The 20,658-nt window shown below is 42.8% G+C and overlaps 1 protein-coding gene across 2 annotated transcripts in view; it reads right to left on the bottom strand.

The window, feature by feature from the left end:
* Nucleotides 1-500: 500 nt before the first annotated feature.
* ACSS3 (acyl-CoA synthetase short chain family member 3) overlaps nt 501-20,658 on the bottom strand; it is a 113,446-nt gene continuing 93,288 nt past the window's right edge. For both annotated transcript variants that reach the window (XM_032768209.2, XM_032768210.2), the window contains 5 exons: nt 14,001-14,082; nt 12,822-12,944; nt 2,381-2,480; nt 2,109-2,284; nt 501-1,811 (listed from right to left, as the gene is read on the bottom strand). In XM_032768209.2, coding sequence (XP_032624100.2) covers nt 1,743-1,811; nt 2,109-2,284; nt 2,381-2,480; nt 12,822-12,944; nt 14,001-14,082 — 550 coding nt within the window. In that variant the 3' untranslated portion in view covers nt 501-1,742. The remainder of the gene's footprint in view (nt 1,812-2,108; nt 2,285-2,380; nt 2,481-12,821; nt 12,945-14,000; nt 14,083-20,658) is intronic.

The raw sequence follows: 20,658 nt of genomic DNA, 5'->3' as shown, positions 1-20,658 counted from the left end.
TGGTGGAATTCTGCGCTACTGTGTGTGCGCACATTTAATGAGCCCCACACAGTTCTAATTTTTCATGTAGAAAGAGCTTCTGCCAAAATATTGTTGCAGTTCCACCTTTTCCCACCAGAGGGTGCTGTGGTGACAGAACAAAGTTGCAGCTCCAGACCAGCGAGGGAAGAGAGAGAGCTGCCTTTGCAGGGCTTCTCACACCAGGTCAGGAGACAGGGCTGTGTGTGTGAGGGGTCAGACAGGGACTCATAAGGGCTAGTGGGGGAGGACTGGGGCAGGGGCTGAATGGAAGTGGAGGTGCAGAGACACATGGAGACAAGGGGAGGTGGGGCAGAGCTGCATAGGAATGGGGAGTGGCTGGGTGAGGGCACAGAGACTGGGGTGGATGTGCCTGACTGAATGGGAGAGGCCAGGGGTCAGCCAGGGTCTGCATGCATTCCCTCCCTGCCTCCCCCCCCACAAACCCCTCCCCCCACAACCCTGTTTCATACTTTTCCCACCCACACCCAACAACTCTCCAAGTTCACATCCAGATTCCTTCCCAGCAATTTACCTCCCTCTCACTCAGCTCCTCTGTTACCCCTGACTCCCCCAAGCCTTTGCTCTGCTTCAGAGGGGTGTAGGCAATATGGTTCTGTATTGTAGTTTAAATGAATTATTACTTAAAGTTCTGTATTAATATGCATAGTAAGGAATGTGTCAAAAAACATTTCCTGAGTCTTTTTTTGTTGTTGTCTGCATTGTTACGGACATACTTGTTGACAGGTATTTTGAAATAAATGACCAAAAATAACTGAAACTGGTGTGATTATATTATTGTGACAAAATATGCAGAATTGTAAAATATTGTGCGCAGAATGTTTAAGTTTTTGGTGGAGAATTCTACCAGGAGTAGAACAAGGAAAGCAGGCCAGACTTATAGCATGGGAGTCTGTATCCTGGAAAGGGTTTAGGGGTCATAGTAGAGCAAATCAACATAAGCTCCCAGTGCAATGCTGTGGCAAAAAGTGCTAATGTGATCTTTGTATATATAAACAGGGAGTAGGAGTTGGGAGGTGATTTTATCTCTTCATGCAGCACTGGTGAAACTGATATTGAGATAATGCATACAGTTCTGGTGTCGCATTTTAAAAAGAAGCTGAAAATTTGTGGAGACATGCAGAAAAGAGACACAAAATTGAATCAAGGGCTGGAGAAAATGCCATATAGTGAAAGTCTTAGCTCAATCTGTTTAGTTTATCAAAAAAAAGGTTGAGAAGTGACCAAGGGAAGTTGTGGATTCTCGAAATCATCTAATCGAGTCTGGATACTTTTCTGGAAGATCTGCTCTAGCCAAACAAGTTATTGTGCTCAATGCAGGGGTTACTGGGTGAAATTAAGAACTTATGTTATACGGTAGTCAGACTGTATGATCTGATGGTCCCCTCTGGCCTTGAACTCGATGAATTTATGAACCCTCTTTACAGGGCTCTGTTAAAACTCTCTACTGTAAGTACTTCTTATCTGTCTAAAACTTCCAATATAATACAAATGACAAAGGCTGTCAAAACTCAAAATGTTTCACTGTCCATGATATGACATGACAGAGAAAGCAGCAACAGTTTTGTAGTAATAAGATTAGCACCAGGTTATTTCAGACTTCTAAAATATGTTCCATAACTATGTTACCAAAATTTCTTCATGTATTCCAGATGTTCGGAAGTTTACCATTAAAAGACACTGTATGATGGATAAAAGTCACATTATTTTTTTTTCTTCAGTACTTCTTCTACATGTTTAAACACACCAGGATCCTCAATGGTTGGAGTTATCTGAGAGAAGAACATATATAAATATATGATAGAGAATTGCCAAACACCACATACAGTAAAGGAGAAATTGGTTCAGTATCTCTTCTAATGCTAATTTTCTAAAGTAATCAAGAAGAAAGCATTGTCCTTAGCCTTATAAAGATTCTGAAGATAAAATATATCAGGCAAAAATAAAATGACATTACAATATTAGATATTATAAACCAATAGTAAAATACATTAAAGAACCAAAAGTTTAAGACACTTCTGCTGATGTGCTAGCGTCCCTTGTTAGAATAAAGAGCACCTGTAGCTTACCTGATAAGGTTTGCCATTGACAAGAGCAGAAAGAGCAGAACGTGGTATTTTGCCAGAACGTGTCTTTGGTATCTGTTTCACAAACACTGCCTTTCGGAAAGCTGCCACTGGGCCAATGCTTTCTCGAACACGCTTAACAATTTCTTCCAAAACTTTCTCCTCCTCTATCTTTATACCTGGTGAGGAATTTCAGACGCTGTTAACTACTTTACAACATTATACAAATCTTAGTGACACAAGACACGAGTCTATGAACAGTAATGAGCTCTCACCATTTCTTAATACACATAGCGCTAATGGGACAAGACCTTTTAAGGCATCTTCTTGGCCAACAACAGCACAATCAGCCACAGCTCCATAGGAAAGAACAGTCTGATGGAGAAAACAAAACAAAACAAAAACTCAAATAGCTGAATATATATTCTATTGTAATTAATACGCAGGGAGCATAGACAATCTAGTGTTTGGATGGAAATAAGAACAATTCCTAGGTAATGCAACATACAATTGAAAAGGTAATAAAATGTCATCTTTCAGCAATGTTAAAATGACAATGTCACATTTTAACACATTCCACAAGACCTTAGCTGGAAAATGTTATGTTGATACAATATTCACACAGTTATGCAGGAAGGAAAGAGCAAGTGAGTGTAGGTACATTCTTGAATAGCTGATCTATCACAATTCAGATACGTAATCTACCTGTAATCTTTCCAATTGTATGGAAAGCAGAGACTTGGAACTAAAGAGCCTCTTCAACCATAACTAGAGACTACAACTCCATAATGAAACACAAACTGCAGTATGTTAATAAGTGTCACCCCTTTGGGGTTTAGAGAGAGCATTGCCCCTTTAAATATTTTTCCTGAGGGGGGAAGTGCTGATAGTTCCAGAAGGAGGAAGTGCTATTGGTAGGTGAGGAAGCAGAGAGAAGGGAAGAGAGCAACAGGGGGTGTGTCTGAGTTCCAGATAGAAGAGCTGCAGCAAGCAGGCCCCTCAAAGAATGAAGCAGTCAAGAACCTGCCTGAAGCCTGGGAGGGACAGAGCAGCTGACTGGGGACACCCCAGGACAGGAGCCAGGAGGAGCACTGTGCCAGGGAGAAATCGCCCAAGGACAAACTGGAGCTGGAACCAGTATCACTGCTGTCCAGAGCTGCATGGGGCTGTGAGTTCTGGGGCTTTTGACTTTGCATTGGGAATAATTAGGGAGGCTGTTAGCTAGTTAAGTGGGGAGGTTGCCGCTCTGCATGGCTTTGCAGAGTGGCAGAAGGGGGCACCGGAGGGGATTGTTGGGGGAAGTTTACTGGCACCAAAGATGACAAGGAGCACCCAAGACTCACCGCTGGACTGGAGCTTTGCCCAGGACTCCTGAGCTCTGTGTGCAGACACATTGCTCAGTGTCTGCCCTTTCAGACTGTGGTACCACTAAGCCTGTGGGGCCTTGAGTTGAATGCAACCCTGTTTTATCGCTCCCCCTATATTTCCCCATTGTTTTTTTCCTTTCATCCCTCTGTAAACAAACATTTCCCTTTCCTATATTCATTGTACTTTTCCGGTGTGTGTGTTTACTCTGGGAGGGTTGGAACAGGTGCCCCTGGGGTGAAAGGGACTTTCCCTGCTGCATCCTGCACGCTTCTCTTGGACCGAGCTGCCTGCAGAGCAGACTCCACTTGACCACAAGGGCACTAAAGTTACATAAGTAATTTATCTGAAATTTTATTATCTGCCAATCCAAACCAGCAACAATAAACCCACAAGTTACACTGGTCTACAATTTTTGAGAAGTTGTCTGCTTCAGAGATAAAAATGTGGTATTTATTATGTATTTTGATGTGCTGAATTCAAATATGACAATTAAAACAACTGATTGGCTACTGTTTCTAAGATATTTAAGTTTTTACAGTTTATGTACTCTATGTATCTTAGGCTTGGCCACTTAACCTTCACGGAATGTTTGCGCAGCAAGGTACTAGGTTAATGAAAGGGCGCTCTTGTTATTGTCAATAGCCCCTTTGACAACAAGTTTTCATCAGAGCCGCAGGGGCTATAAAGATGGGGTGTACAGGGTGGTAACCAAAATCTTTCGCTTGGATTGCAAGGCAAGTGGTCGGACTGCGAGGAATACTGAAGTGGCTAATTTGTGCCCCGTAGCGGGCACATGGGAAGTGCGGCCTCTAGGCGCGAGTAATCCCCTGAGACAGAGTGGCCGCTACGTGAGACCAAGGGTGTGACGCTCGAGTACCAAGGGTACTTCTGATCGCGAAGGTGGAGGGCTGCCCTAGGTGAGGGGGCCCGGAAAGGAGGCCCTAAAGTTAGGGCCACTTTGAAATGGGTTTGGGCCCTAAGTAGGGCCCGCTCTTGCAGGCGAGGAAATGGGGGGACTGGCACTATGGAGCGCCCTTACGGTTACCGAGCCTGAATAGAAGCGAGGTTGGGCCCTGAGGGAGTAAGACCCCGGAAAGGGTAGGCGGGTCACGTCTTGTCCCGGGTTACGTAGCACATTCCGGAAGGGGGTCAGGGCCTCAACAGGTGTGGGCGCCGCACGAACACGGAGAACGCACACTGAGAGGATTGGGGTTGGCCCTATGGTAGAGAGCCGCGGAAACGAGAGACTGGGGCCTCTACGAGGAGGCGCCTCCAGGAATAGGGTATTTGCGGGCCCTGCTAGTAGATGGCCACCGGAAATGGGGTATATTGGCCATAGGCTGGCCCCTGATAGCCGGACGTTTGGCCATGTGTAGAGTCCCTGGCAATGAAGGGTGGATGCCGAGGAGGTCCTCCGGACATACAGGTTTGAGTTTTGCACGCTCAAAAGTTGTTTCATGTGGTCATAGGTTTCCTTTATACGGACTGGCATGACCAACTGGAATTGATGGCAAAACATTCGCCATTTAGCCCAAACAGCTTTAAAGAGCTCTCTTCAATGAATTAATGAACAGTCTCCATCCGCGGATCATGAACGATGTTGCGGCTGGGCCATCTACCCATCGAGATGTTGTTGGCAAGCTACACAGATCACCTTCCTATGAAGAAGGAATAGGGAGCAAGATCGCTTTTGATTTGACGGTCACGATGGACAGGGAAACCCTAACCATCACCTGGCCAGGAGATTCCACCGCTGTAGTCTGGAGCCTAACAGCTAGACTAGAGCCAATCAACAATTTTAAGTATCATTTTCGTTCTCAGTGACCCAGAATTAGTAAAGTTTGACTACATTTATTTCAGAAGCATTTTGGCTGTAGAGCAGTGATTACTGCTTCACATTTGTCAGTCAAGTTGAAGTATCAAATTATCATATACAAAAATGTGTCTCCTTCCCTCCTAGTCACATCTCCTGCTTAGGGAACTTTCCTAATCATACAAAAGAAAACACCATAATGGCCTGTATAATCTCCCCATTATTCATTGGTGACCTCTTAAAGAGGAAAAAGGGAGACTGAAATTGAGGAGAAGAGTGCTCACTGATGGATCACAATCAGAGAAAAAATTAATCTGCTATCTTTAGGGACCTTTAGGTAGATGAAGACTGTTAGGGGGTGCACTAGGTGCTGTGCAAACACATGTGAAGACAAAATTCCTGCCTCAAAAAGCCTGCATGGAGCAACACTATGGAGTGCTATAAGAATTTGCTAATGAGTAAGAACCTGCACATGAATGTTGCAGTTGAAGGAAGCTAAAATGAATGAATGCACAAACCTTCATCTACTATCTTTCAGGTATCTCAGAGTCCTCTCCATAATGTAGTCAAAACTCAGGTAAAATGAGACCTCAATTTGTCTGGGCAAGAAACACTTCAGCTTTCCAAAACAGATATCCTGACTATAGCCCCTGAAGTACTCTGTTTTGCTCTTCATATATAACTAGGGATCTAGGTGTCCAAAATGATTATAAAAACTATAGGATACGCATCCTTGATTTCTCTCCTAAGAAACTCTTTGGATCCACTGGTGTTAATGGTCCAACTCTTAATCAAACCCTTCCTGTAGGAATTATAGTAGTGATATATCCATTAATGCTTTCCTCATTGCTGATAAAATAGTATGCAAAATGTACCCAAAATTCACCATGCGTTAACATTGTCCCAAGCCACTGTTTTTTAAAAGAATTAAAGCAAGAAGGCGAAAGAATAAACCATGAGCATGAGCCAACACTTCTTTAAGAAACAGCCTATTGCAAAAACAAAGATTCGTTCCCACACTAATGACGGATAGTAATCTAAATCCAATAATATATGTCTCAGGTTGCTGGGAAGCTGTCATAAAGTATGTGAAACCTGCTCACACAAACACACTGAACGTTCCTTTGCTTCCTAGTTTGTATGTTCAATTGACACTATTTTTTCAGCACACACGTACATGATATCAACACGCTGAAGCTTTCCATACTTTTAAGGTAGCAGTGATTATATATGCATATTTTGCCTTAACTGGCACAGCATTAAGATAAATATCCTGTTAGTTATGGAATTAGGTTATTTGCAATAATATGAAAAGCAGAGTGCAGAGAAAAGATACAACAGACATAGCTTGGTTGTAGCCATCAATGAAGGGGTGATCATTCTGTGGATGTTTGGATAGTAAACTGACCTGATCCAGGACTGAAGAGGTCTCACCCTCAGTCTGGCAAAGGGTGTGTTATGAGTACTTGAGACCAATCTCAGGCTTGAAAATAGATATGAGAGAGAAATTCTGGAACTTCTCCTGAGGCAGGGATGTATGCCTAGGAATTGTATGGACTGAGATTGAGCCTGAGATTGAACTTTAGAACCAAGTTTGAGAACACATGTAGATTCGATCTTACTGACTCTGAGACCTGTTGAGTTGATCTTCCCTCATTAACTAATTGTGAAGAGACAGGTAAACATAAATCCCTCAATGATTAAGATGGGCAGATACTAACAACAGACATTTTGTAAACACTTGGAGTGCAGTTGAGAGTCTGAACAGAAAGACCTGTAATTGATGATGATTGCGTAGTACTTGGGAAATAAAAACATTTCTTGTGCAAAGGATGTATTGCACTGAACCGAGTGTACAGAACCAATCGAGTGTACTGAACCAATCCATGGGATATAAAGAAGGTATGATGGATTCCAGAGTCACCATGCAGAATTTTGTATGAGTGATGACAGTGTTGAGGAGCCTGTGGTCTACTGTGGAGCACTTGGTCTAGTATACTTTTTTGGTATAAGAAAGTATGGGGAATAAAATCCCTTTCCCCCAAAGGCTACAGGAACCAAAACATTTCCACTAACTCCAGTAGTGACAGCTTTTCTTGATGCATGAGAATGGTCCCCAAAAAAGTATGGGGAAGGTACATGAGGGGGAAAATGGTATGGAATTGGAGGGTGTATCCTGTCTGGATGACCCAAAAGTGCAATGTCATTGAAGTCCAAGCACTCTTGAAAGAAGAAAGGCAGGTCCCAAAAAGGGGAAGGGAAGGGTACCAATCCACATAGTCTAGTATAGTAACCTCCACTGAAGTATCAAAACTGTTGCTTCTGAGAACGAGATGGTTGAGTAGAGAATGAAGAGGACAGTCTTCTCTTTTGGAATCTCTGACTCTTCTGATAAAAAATTAGGATAAAACAAAATACATGGTTGAGATCTCTGCCTTGACGAGAACCATGACTGCAATTTTGTCCCATTGTATATAACTGTATTTGGTTAGCATAGCTAAGTAGTTTGCAATCCTGGCCTGAAGAGATGCCACTGAATAACCCTTATGACCAAACAGATCCAATTTCTTTGTCTCTTTTTCTCATGGGATGGTCTTCATTAGCTGCAGTGACTACTAGAGATGGTGGTGCCAAGTGACATAATATCTTTTATCAGACCAACTTTTGTTGGTGAAAGGTACAAGCTTTCGAACAACACACAGCTCTTCTTCATGTCTGGGGAAGGAAACAGATGATGGCAGCAGATGTCAATAAAAATACTCTAACCCTTTAAGGGGACCTTCATACTTTTGTTCTATTCTCTTTCAGGTTGCTGAGATGCTGGAGTAGTCTATAATTTCTTTTGCAGGTTCAAGAATTCCCTCATTACAAGGAAGGGCTATTCTGCCCTGACTGTTGGGTTTCAAAATGTCAAATTTCCATTAAAGGAAGTCTTTGTCTATCATTTAATGGCACCCCCTGAAGACTCTTTTGCCTGCTCAGTTAGGAGTATTAGTGGACATAGCTGCTTTTTGTATATATCAAGGAAAATCCAAGTAAGTGGGTAAAGAAAAGAATATAACACATAAATGGAGACAACCACTAGAAAAGTGAACACGCACAAAAGGAAAAGGTAAAATCTTAATCAATTAAACCCTTGGGATTGGGATATAAAAATGAAGTCAAAGCAGAGAAAATATCATGAAAAATTCAGTGCACCTCAGGGAAACATAACACACTGATACAACAGAGAAACCATACAAAAAACAGTTGTAACCCTGAACTTGACATTATGGTCCCAGCTCCTGCCATTAGGTTCCTGAAGTCGTCAGCCTCCCATTTTTTGCCTATGGACTAGGCCCTTCTAAACCACTACTCCCAATGCAGTCTTTCAGGCCCCACACCTGGTCTTGGATCAGGTACCCTCCACGGAGTTCAAAAAGTTTATAGATAATTCTGAAGAAGAGTGAAGGGTTCCATATTCATAAGAACCAGATAAGAGCTTTAAAAATTAGTAGAAAGTTTCTAAAAAATACAATAAAATTTTAAAAAACATGCAAAATAGAAATATGGAAAATAGAAACAGCCACAAGTTATTCAAAAGCTGTAAAACTAAGAAACAAAAAAAAATAAAGAGGCAGTGTTTCTAGAATGGTAGTTACTGAAACAGGATGCATTTCTGTTTTCTACAGCAGCAGCAGCCAGACAGTCAGGAGGGCACTAGTCATGCTAAATCCCTTTAGTATTAATCCTTTGCTTCAGAGAAAAGGCGAGCAATGCCAGCTGAAAGAGACACAAACACACTGAACACAAGATGGAAGCTGAAATTAACACAAATATGTAAAAACTACTCATTGAGCCATAGGATAAATGGTAACTTCTGTAGTTTCACAGGGGCCTGATGATGCTTCTAGAAAATCTTGGTGAAATAAACAACTCTTATTGTTGAGATTTATAGTCAAAATCTGAGGAAAAACTTGCTCAACTACCAGTAACTATAATGGAAAGAGATAAATATGCATACTCGACCAGGTGACTGTCATTTAATTAAAGGAAGATTCACTGAGCTTCTAATTCTGTTTCTACTGATCTTACTGAAAAGTTAATTGTGTTGTTGTTAATGTTTTCTCATTTAAATAGCAGTTTGCTCTGTAAACTAACTACAGTCTAGCCTTTTTTAGCTTGGTTTAAAAGGTGAATTGAAAAACTAAGTATTTTCTTGTGATTATGTGTATATTGTTTTCAGGGGAACAAAATTACAAAACAGTAGGGAAGAAGACAGAGAAACAAGTGACTGAAATTAAAGAAAGAAGAAAGCTCACATGGTACACACTGATAAAGTAGTACAAAATTAAACATCAGGGAATTCACACCACCAGCCATTTTATCAACTTCAGATCCAGTCTGAAAGATAAGGAACAACACTTGAATAATTTGTTTAACGATACAAAAGTAAAAGACCAGTGGCGAGATTCTGTGTTGTGTGTCTTCAAACCATCTTTGTGCCCTGCTAACCCTGGGTTGCTCTAGGGGCCCGTATGGTCCCTTGAATAACTAAACATTGAGGGGCAGCCTAAATTAGCACAATCCCTGAAGTGCTGCGCTGCTGCTGTTCCCCCCACTGCTCCCAGGGGTTTGAGGCATGGGTCATGTATTGTATGGCCACATAAATTACCTTGTGCAAAGTCCATACCGGCTGTGTGTGTGTGATTAGATCCTCCCCACCTAGATCTGGTGTTGTGACATCTCTTAAACTAAAAGGCCATAATGGAGGGAAGAATCCCTTCCCAGATGCTGTGCTCATTACAGGATTGTGGAGTGGGAGGGGAAGGTGGCTTTTTGCGACATTTACATTCTCCCAATTCTGAGTCAACATACACTAGCCTAGCACTCTTACATTAAAGAAGCTCTATTTTAAGCCAGATTATTCCCAGATCTAAGAGGACATTCCAGTATCTTGGGAGCACCAGGGAGCAGGGATCCCCAGTAATGTCCCTGGAGGATGAGATGGCATGGTGCAGATCTTTTAATACCACTCTACTCCTCACAGAGATTCCCCTTATATCAGAGGTGGGCAAACTATGGCCTGTGGGACCTTCCTGCCCGGCCCCTGAGCTCCTGGCCCAGGAGGTTAGCCCCCGGCCCCTCCCCTACTGTTCCCCTCCCCCACAGCCTCAGCTCACTCTGCCACTGGTGCAATGCTCTGGACAGCAGGGCTCCGAGCTTCTAGGGCAGTGCAGCTGCAGAGCCTGGCCTGACCCGATGCTCTGTGCTGTGCGTGACTGGCTCCAGCGGGTTGAATGGGGGCAGGGGTTCCCCGGGGCCAGTCAGGAAGGAGAGGGGGCTTGGATGGGGCGGTGGGGGGCCGTCAGGGGAAGGGGTTCCGGGGGCGGTCATGGGACAGGGAGAAGGGGTGGTTGGATGAGGCAGAGGTCCCGGGAGGAGGTGAGGGTTGGATGGGGCGGCAGGGGGCAGTCAGGGGCAGGGGTTTCAGAGGCGGTCAGAGGACAGGGAATATGGGGTGGATGGGGCAGGGGTCCCAGGGGGGGCACCATCAGGGAATGGGGGGATGCTGTCAGGGGGAGAGAAGCAGGGAGGTTCGGATAGCCACGCCTGGCTGTTTGGGGATGCACAGCCTCCCCTAACTCGCCCTCCATACAATTTCCGAAACCTGATGCGGCCCTCAGGCCAAAAAGTTTGCCTGCCCCTGCCTTATATAATGCAAATGCTCAGGAAGGCAGATCCACTGGGTTTATGCAACCCAAATGGCTTGTGCAGCCAGAAAGTCCAAAAATCTGTACTCTGGCTTTTTTCCAGGTTTTCTACGCTTTAAAATCCAAAATGTTAAATAAAATATGCAGGTCAGCATACAGGTTGCAAACAGAATTTTGTAAAGCAAAATGCTACAAAATCAGTTCTCCTTTGACTCAACTGCTAAGTTTAGAGTCTAGAGAAAAGTACAACATGCCTACTACCAAATAAGCAGAATTTTCTTGTACTCCCTACATGGCTTCCTGCACTTGCAAGATCTTCTGGCAATTACAGTAGATCTGGACAGGTCAGTGAATCAGGAAATGAGTCTCAAAATGCTATTTTAAAATGCATAGTTTTAACTTTTGGAGTTACCTGTATATTACATTAGTGAGCTAGGATGTGAGGGTGAAATTTTCAGAGGGTTTACTGTTGGCTTAACTCTGCTCTGACTGAAGCCAATGACAAAACTCCTAATGATTTCAACGGGAGCAGAATTTAAGCCAACACTGAGCGCTTTTTGAAATCCACCCTAAAATTACTTTTAAAAAACGTTCCAAACGTTTTAATCTTAGAAATGTGATATTAAACACCCTACTCCCAAAGAAAACAAAACCAACAAGTACACAGCCGAAAAGAAAAAAAAACAAAACATATTTTTATTGAAGTTTTCAGTCTCTGTGGACACATCTACACAGTGAGCAGCAGCCTTGCAGCCCTGCTCCCTGCCCCCTTACCGCACTGCAGGCAGTGAGTCTTAAAGCCTGGCTTGACAGACATGGACTCACAGGGCTCATGCTCTGTCGCTTAAAATAGTTGTCTAGATGTTGTGACTCGGATTAGAGGTTGGGCTCTGAAGCTCACCCCCACCTTCTGCTTCAGAGCCCAAGCCACAATGTCTACATAGTTATTTTAAGCACCTTAGCCTGAGCCCCACAAACGTGAGTCTGTCAACCTGGGCTCTAAGCATACCCACTTCATCGGATGCAATAGAATGGAACGTATAGTGAGGAGATATATATACCTACAGAGAGCATGAAAAGGTGGGAGTTCCCCTACCAACTCTAAGAGGTAAATTAACTATCAACAGGAAGAAGAAAACTTTTGTAGTGATACTCAAGATAGCTCATTTAAGGCAGTTTGACAAGAAGATGTGAGGATTCCGGGGGCGGTCATGGGGAAATAGATTCAATGTGTGTAATGGCTCAGCCATTCCCAGTCTTTATTTAAGCCTAAATTGATAGTATCTAGTTTGCATATTAATTCAAGTTCAGCAGTTTCTAGCTGGAGTCTGTTTTTGAAGCTTTTCTGTTGCAAAATCACCACCTTTAAATCTGTTACTGAATAGCCAGAGAGGTTGAAGAGTTCTCCTACGTTTTTGAATGTTATGATTTCTGATGTCAGATGTGTGTCCATTTATTCTTTTGCATAGAGACTGGGCTATCGTGATTATCAGTTTTTTTCTCCTGCTGACAATAGCTCATCTTAATTAAGCCTTTTAGAGTTGGTAGGGGGACTCCCACCTTTTCATGTTCTCTGTATGTATATATATATTCTCACTATATGTTCCATTCTATGCATCTGATGAAGTGGACTGTGGCCCATGAAAGCTTATGCTCAAATAAATTTGTTAGTCCCTAAGGTGCCGCAAGTACTCCTGTTCTTTTTGCGGATACAGACTAATATGGCTGCTACTCTGAAACCTGGGCTCTGAGACTCACTTCCACAGTCTCCCTCTCAATGTGTAGATGTACCTGTGATGCCAGCTTTTTTGTACCCATTTTCACTGTTAAGTTTGTGCTCACCTCCTCAATTGCACCTGCAGAAATTCTATGACCTGCAACATTGATCACGTCATCAACTCGAGACATGACATATAAGTAGCCATCTTCATCCATGCACCCAGCATCCATGGTATCATAGTATCCCTGAAAATAAAACCACAAGCAATAAATTGGTATTAATGCTAGGGTCATCAGCAATGTTTACCAGCAAAATGGATGAGTGACTCACTCAAAATGAAAAAAGTTACTAGCCTATTTAATATAGTCACCTCCCACCTAAAGTTTACGCATCAAAAATTATCAACATATTTACCTTCACGGTGCAAAATAGGATCACATCAACTTTAAAACTGAAAAATCTTTATAAACTCTGAAGTTCCTTCTTTTCCCAATTATTATTTTTTCATTACATGGATTTTATTCTGAAACACTTTATTCACTGTTCTTATTTCATAATACAGCTTGAGTTCCCCTCCCTGAGTGAACTTGGTGGGGTCAGCAGGAACAGTATATGCCCTGCAAGTCCACTCACACCTTTTCCAGCCTGTTCACTGCTCCCTCAGAACCCCTGGAAGATGGGGCTCTCCTGAGTCCAGAGGAAGAGGTGGGGTTGTCTCTAAAGGATGGGGCAGCAAAGTTGAACTCAAATTCTCATGATATTTCTGTTTCTTTTGGGAATATCTTGACCCAGAAGCATGATAGCGACACCTTGCCAGACCACAAAATGACAACTTGTCCTCACATAAATCTGTTCCCTCACCTATTTCCACCCTTGAACCAAATCTTCCTTCTTGGTCATGCATAGGACACATACACACTCTCTCTCTCTCTCTCTCTCTCTCTCGTGTAGGGAGGAGATCAGCTTATGTACAATCTCTTCCATGTGCGGATCTGATGGGGAAAGTGTAATTTATTCATCTATTTACTGATTCCCTTCCCTGGTCATGCTCCCCTCCTGCATATGTTACCCCACACAGAAGACAAACTGTATTTTTTAGATTTTCTTAAAAGAGAGTGACTACATTCTAATATTCTGCACAATGAAAGGTTTAACTTTAAATGATTTTAATCTTATGTGGACATACATATCAAAGCTTTCTCATCAAAAGAAGAAATGACAGAATCCTATAACTACTAACTAAGATCGTTCAATGCCATAGCATTACTGGTAGTTTATATAGTTCCTTTTGCAATTCTTACGGGAAATTTTTGGAAATATAACTCCTTGAACGTTTCCTGATTTTTCCAGAGACCCGAGAAGGCTCCAGGAGGCAAAGGCAACCTTACATTAAAAAGGAAAATAGTGCAGTAGTTAGAATAATAAGATACAAACTTAAAAACTTCAATAATGCACAGTATAATAGATAATCACAATGTGATAGAACTGCACTCAGGTCGCATAGTAAGGTAAACATATGAGAATTATGCAACTGGATGACAGTTCCCTTAACACCTACATTGCTTAGTGACAGATGATCCTGAAAGTTATGTATTTCATAAACTATTGTTAAATCACATTCATATAGTTCTAAACTTGAAGATACTGCTAGCTGATACATTTTATAGAACACTACTGCCTCCAACTTCTAGTAAAATAAAGTTTGCTCTAGTAAATGTGAAAAAAGTGCTATAAAAATCTATCATCATCATTCAGTTTAAAACATTGCCCAAGATAAAGCACCTGGCACAAATACATATAATATCTTCTATATGGATACAGACATTTTATAATACATACAATACATACGTACCTGCATGCATGTATGCATGCACACACACACGCACACACACACATGATCAGACCCTCAGTTTATGTAAATTGCCCCAGCACCATTGACTTCAAAGTCATGAGGATCTGGATCACAGTATTTTCAGGTGGTTATATTTATTTTAATTGTACAAAAATGAAGTGAAATTATGCAGATTAAACTGCAGTAATTATTGGGGGGAGGAAGATGGAAAAAGGTAAAAACCTATATTTTCAAAAATAAAATAATTTGGGTTTAATTCATAGAAGAAAAGAGAAATGACAAAAGTTAAAATGCACCATGAGCTGAATTATCAACATGTGCTCCTTTCTGCCACTTTAGTCAGCATCTGAATGTGATGAAGATGAGAGAAGGAGCATTCCACATAAATAATATCTGTCACATGGGAAGAAGTGGCAAAGCTTCTTGGGCTGACAAGGAGAAATGGTGATTTTTTAAATTTCACAGTGTTGACTGTAAGATAAAAAGTTTAAGGAAACTGGGTTTAACCCTATAAGATATAAATTCGGAGGGGAGAGAGGTTGAACTGAGATTCTATAAAGGTTAACCCTGAAAGCAGATTTGCAGGAGAGAGAATGCACGAGAGGAGAGAGCAAGTGTGCATGCATATATTAGAGCGATTATATTGTGTGGTATAAAAGGTCTCCTGGTATGAGTATGGGATGAATGTATTACTCACAAGTAATCCCTCATACTTGGGATCTTCACTTTCATCCTGGCAGTCACCAAACCCTGCCAAATGCCACTATGATTCATAATACTATCCAAAGGACAATATCTCCAGCACTGAAACATTCCCCAGTAGTGTGGCAGTGTCCATATTGATAAAATATAAACTGCATGTCGGATTTTAGCCCACAGGAAATGGTGTTAGCAGGTCAACCATATCTATACTACAGGCATTACTTTTATCAGCACAAAAGGACAATTTCCTTCTTTCTATAGAAAGTATTGACAGAATAAGCCATGGCAAAACAAGCTAAATCATCACTATTCTTCCTAAGATGGTGGGGGCCTCTCAGGGTCAGACTCAGCTATGCTCCATGTGATTCACTTTAAGAGGACCAGAAGGGTGTATTTGGCAACAGGATGTGGTCAAGGGTTCAGATGATGGAACGCTTCCCAGTAAACTGCATGAGCATCCATGGGGTATCTAGCCACTCCCCACATTGCCCATTTTGGCGGGTTTATTGGACAGCTTAAGGTGCCCAGAGTGGGAGTACTAGTTGCTTTGCAAAAGAGTAACTCCATTTTTATGGACATCTTGCTTGAAGAAACCCAGGAATAGATCAAGCCATGTGTTTGGAAATGTGAGAGCTTTAAAGAAAAAATTCTTGTTCAGATTCAAGAGAAACCACGAGAGAATGGTAATTACCATGTTTGTTGCCTGACTGCTAACTGTGTAAGAATTCATAACAGGTATTGCAGTTGCAGATTTTGCACCTTTAATTTATTTAATTGTCTGAGATATCCTTATGATAGAGAGAAAGGATACTACACATTGACAGTCATTAATGATTTCTCCAGAGCTGCATTCAAACGCCCCCAATTAAGTGATTAAATAGAAGAACCCATCATATTTCTAAAATAAGAACCTCATTTTGCTGTTTTGTAAATACGATTTCTGAAAATTAAAACCAGAAGAAATATGTAACATATGACATCAGGGAATCCTGATTTCTTGATTGGTCAATAGCAGTAGATCAGTACTTTACTGATTAAACTACCTTATGCGTAGCACCAGGTCATTTGTATAAGTCATGGTTACTGACCACTTAGAGTGCAAGAATTTCTAAAGACATTAGTAATAATGTCAGGATTGTGTGTGGGTTTTTTGTTTGTTGTTTGAAATCCACAAACAAAATTACTGGCTTTTTTGATCTGCCCTATCCCTCTTTTCATACTTCTTCCTCCTTGTTTTGTATTTATTTTTATTTGTATTTTACGAGTCTGACAGCATATTATTTCTCTGGAACACATTAGATTTACCTCTACACTTTTGCTCCAGCTCCCTCTTCTTTCTGTCTCATCTCCCTTGCTTTTTTCCCCTTCCATCACTCCTTTCCCTCATGCTTCTGCCTTCCCTCTATTTGTCCCTACCATCTCAGTTTTCCGTTATTTTACCTGGGATTCGGTGTTGGTTTAACAAGAATCAGATTAAAAAAGCACAGCTGACCTAAAGGACAGGATGGAAAAAGAACAAAATGACTAACAGTGGCTTGCCATGGCTCTCAGCAGCACTTTAGTCACAGATGAGAACCAAGAGAACTTACCCTACATGTATGCACAGGGAGTCCTTGGGATTATAACACAATTCATTCCTCAGAATTGTGTTATAAGTCGAAACATAAGTCAAAACTGTTCTTCCCATAGGAATCAATGGTATAAAGCGGGGATTGGTTCCTGAACCAAAGCCTGATACACTATTGTCACCACAACAACCCAGATTTTTGTACTAAATGAATGATAGATGTCTAATGTAGCACCATCAATGTATTTATTTGGTAAACAACATTCAAATAAACAAATAAAATCACATATTTTGACTTTCCAGAACTTTTTGAAGGGCTCTTGGCTGGGGGCTTCTCTAAAGTCTTCTCTGGAGTCTTAAAGAAAGTGTCTAAGGAAGTTTGGCCAGATGTTCTCCTCTTCTCCTTGTAAATTTCTCTGTAGCAGCTGTACATGTTGTATATGCCCCTATCCACAGATGCACTGAGTTCAATGTTGGGAGACATGGTGGACAGACAGTCGGGGGTGCGGGGGCAGACAGCAAGGCAGGCAGCTGCTCAGAATGCTGGCAACATACAACGGAGAACTGGGCTTGCTTTTCACAGTGTTTCTTGTAAATAACTTTGTGGTCACGTTACAATGAATGGAGCTGGAAAGAGGTCCCTTGCAATTACTTGTCTGATTGGCTTCCACAGCCAGGGTAGCTTGTTGCCAGGTAGCCTTGATAATTGTATTTGATTGGCTCCCAGACCCCAGCTCAGACAATCAGAAAGCTTGAACAGTGAAATCCATGATTGGCTGAGGCTCAGCATGTGATGTGTATGTTCTCCCTGCTGGCTTTCATCGTAAGGACGAAACAAGTGTTGTGGGGGCGAAACGAGCAGTCAATTGAAAAGCGTTGTAAGTGGCATCCAACTAAGTTGGGCATCATAAGTCCGAGGAGTCCCTGTACGTCATCTTTCATGCCAAAGGATTCCAAAACAATATTTACACTGGAACCACTCCTGTCACCAGTAATGTGTTCCACCTCTAATGTCACATAACAGGACACATTTAGGTCAGGAAAAGAAAATGAATCCCATAAACTACAGAGGAAAGTCACCTGATCAGGATATACATGTATACACTGGAATTTTGAATTGACATCCAAAGAGCCAAATCTCCATCCCATAGATGTCAATGAGCATTTTGCCACAGATTTTAACAGCAGCAGGATTGGGACCTTAAGAGCCAGAGGATGAAAAATCAAATGGTCAAGCGCTCTATTTTGTGTTTCCTCTGAAAGAGCCCTTCACATAATAAAGTGTAACCTAGCACCATGGGAGGGCACCGGTTCCGTTCTGAGATACTGGAGAGAGAAAAGGCATTTGCCCATCTTCCTGTAGCATCCTCGGTTTCCTTGGAGCTCTCCTATCTCAATACAGACCAGGCCTGACCTTGCTCAGCTTGAGAAATCTGACAAGAACATAATCCAAGGTGATCTGATTGAGAAAGTTCAGTTCCAGATTTGTAAATTAAAATAAAACATAGCCTCCCAAACACGAGGAAACGGATGCAATGCTGCTACTGGGAAGGGATGGTTATTAGACCTTTACTACTGCCAAGATTTCTCCCAGGGTGCTTCACAGCAAGGATGCAAAAATAGCTATATAAATATTAGGGGAGAACTACCATACTGAGATCAGAAGCATTGACACAGAGCTGCACGAGAGGCTCTAGTGGGAGATCAGCTGTTAGACACCGCTGTCCGTATGATACGATTGTGTGTCCTCCCATAGTGTTCTGGCGTGATGTAAAGCAGTGGTGGGCAACCTGAGGCCCATCAGTGTAATCTGAATGTGGGCTGTGCAACATCTTGCTGATGTTGACCATCTGCAGGCATGGCCCCCAATAGCTTCCTGTGGCTGCAGTTTGCCGTTTCTGGCCAATGGGAGCTGTGGAAAGCAGTGGCCAGCATGTCCCTGCAACCTGTCGCTTCCCACAGCCCCCACTGACCGAGAACGGCAAACCACAGCCACTGGGAACTGCAGGGGGCCATGCTCTGTGGATGGTCAACGTCAACAAAATGTCTCACAGCCCACAATAGATTACCCTGATGGGCCACATGTTGCCCACTGCTGGTGTAAAGAGTGATGGTAGCCAGGGAGACAGAAGTACTGGCAATTGCCTCTAAAAATAAATACAGAAGGCTTGTGACATTTACAGTCTACAGATACACGGATTCTGAGTTTCCTCCAGCAGTGGAATTTTCACTTGATTTTTCGTTGCTAATGTTCATTATGAGAACAGACAACATTCTGTTTTGCTAATAATAATGGTTACACATATAAGCATGCAGATATATATGCATATTATATATAATCTCAGAAAGGTCAGACTCCGTGTTAAAATGTCGGTCTCGTCATCGGGCTGCCCTTGCTAATGGAAGCTGGAGGTCATTACAACAATCATTTCAAAATGAACCCTCAGTTAATTAACCTTCATGTCCAAAGATTTTAGCTCACAGAAGAAGAAACAGAGACACAAGTTGCCTCGTCCTAATTTCATAAAATCATAGAACTGGAAGGGACCTTGAAAGGTCATCTAGTCCAGTCCCCTGCACTCAGGGCAGAACTAAGTATTATCTAGACCAGAGGTGGGCAAACTACGGTGGCTTGCGGGACCGTACTGCCCAGCCTCAGAGTTCCTGGCCTGGGAGGCTCGCCCCCGGCCCCTCTCCTGCTGTTCTCCCTCCCCTGCAGCCTCAGCTTACTGTGCCGCAGGCACAATGCTCTGGGTAACGGAGCTGCGCGCTCCTGGGGTAGCACAGCTGCAGAGCCCGGCCTGACCCGGTGCTTGTGCTGCACGGCTGGAGCACCGCCAGCCACCAGTGCTTCAGGCAGCACAGTAAGGAGGCAGGGAGGGGAGGAGGGGCAGTTGGCTAGAGGGCAGGGGAGTTCGGGGGCTGGTCAAGGGCCAGGGATGTGGATGGGGTGGGGGTGGTCAGAAGGCAGGGAACAGGGGGGTTGAATGGGGTCGGGGGTTCCAGGGGCAGTCAGAGAGAAGGGGTGGTTGGATGGGGCAGGGGTCCCAGGGGGGCAGTCAGAAAGGAGAGAAGGGGTTGGATGGGGTGGTGGGGGGCAGTCAGGAAGGAGGTGGGGTTGGTTTCTCGGGTATGAGAGGGATCGCAAGCCATTACTACAGGCTCTCTAAAGTTCTGTTCAAATAGTAGGTAGAAAGGCGATTTAGGCTTTTAACTGTTTTGTTTTACCTATTTGCACATGTGGATCGGGCTGTTACTTTATATGTGTAGTTGCTGGAATATTTGGATTTGGTATGTGGTACTGGAGGAAGGGTTCTTCCTTTGTCTGTAAACTATAGGACCCGTAATATTTAATCTTGAGTTACAGAGATAATCTTACTTTTCCTTTCTTTATTAAACATTCTTTAGAGAACCTGATGATTTTTTCTTGTTTTCTGTTTTATCCAGAAGAGTTAGGTGTAACAGGACTGGTGGGGGAGAAGGGAGGGGGAGAGAGGCTAATTTTCTCTGTGCAGGAATACTGTCGCTCTCAGGGAAAAGTCTGGGGGGGAGGGGCAAATGGTTTATTTCTCCTTGTTTTAAGAATCCAAGGGATTTTGGGTCTTGGGGTCCCCAGGGAAGCTGGGAGGTCAGAGGCCCAAAAACTATATTTTTTGGGTGGTGGCAAGCTAGCAGATCTAAGCTGGGTATAAGCTTAGAGGTTTCATGCGAGGTACCCATTTTGACGCTAAGGCTTAGATTGGAAAATATCCTTAGACAGGACAGAGAGCAGGAGGGCTGAATGGGGCAGTGGTGGGGCTGTCAGGCGCGAAAAGCGGGAAGTGATAGGGGGCAGGGG

Source organism: Chelonoidis abingdonii, chromosome 1 (assembly GCF_003597395.2).
Source record: "Chelonoidis abingdonii isolate Lonesome George chromosome 1, CheloAbing_2.0, whole genome shotgun sequence".
In the NCBI taxonomy this organism is placed as follows: Eukaryota; Metazoa; Chordata; order Testudines; family Testudinidae; genus Chelonoidis; species Chelonoidis abingdonii.
This window is presented reverse-complemented; position numbering and strand designations above follow the sequence as displayed.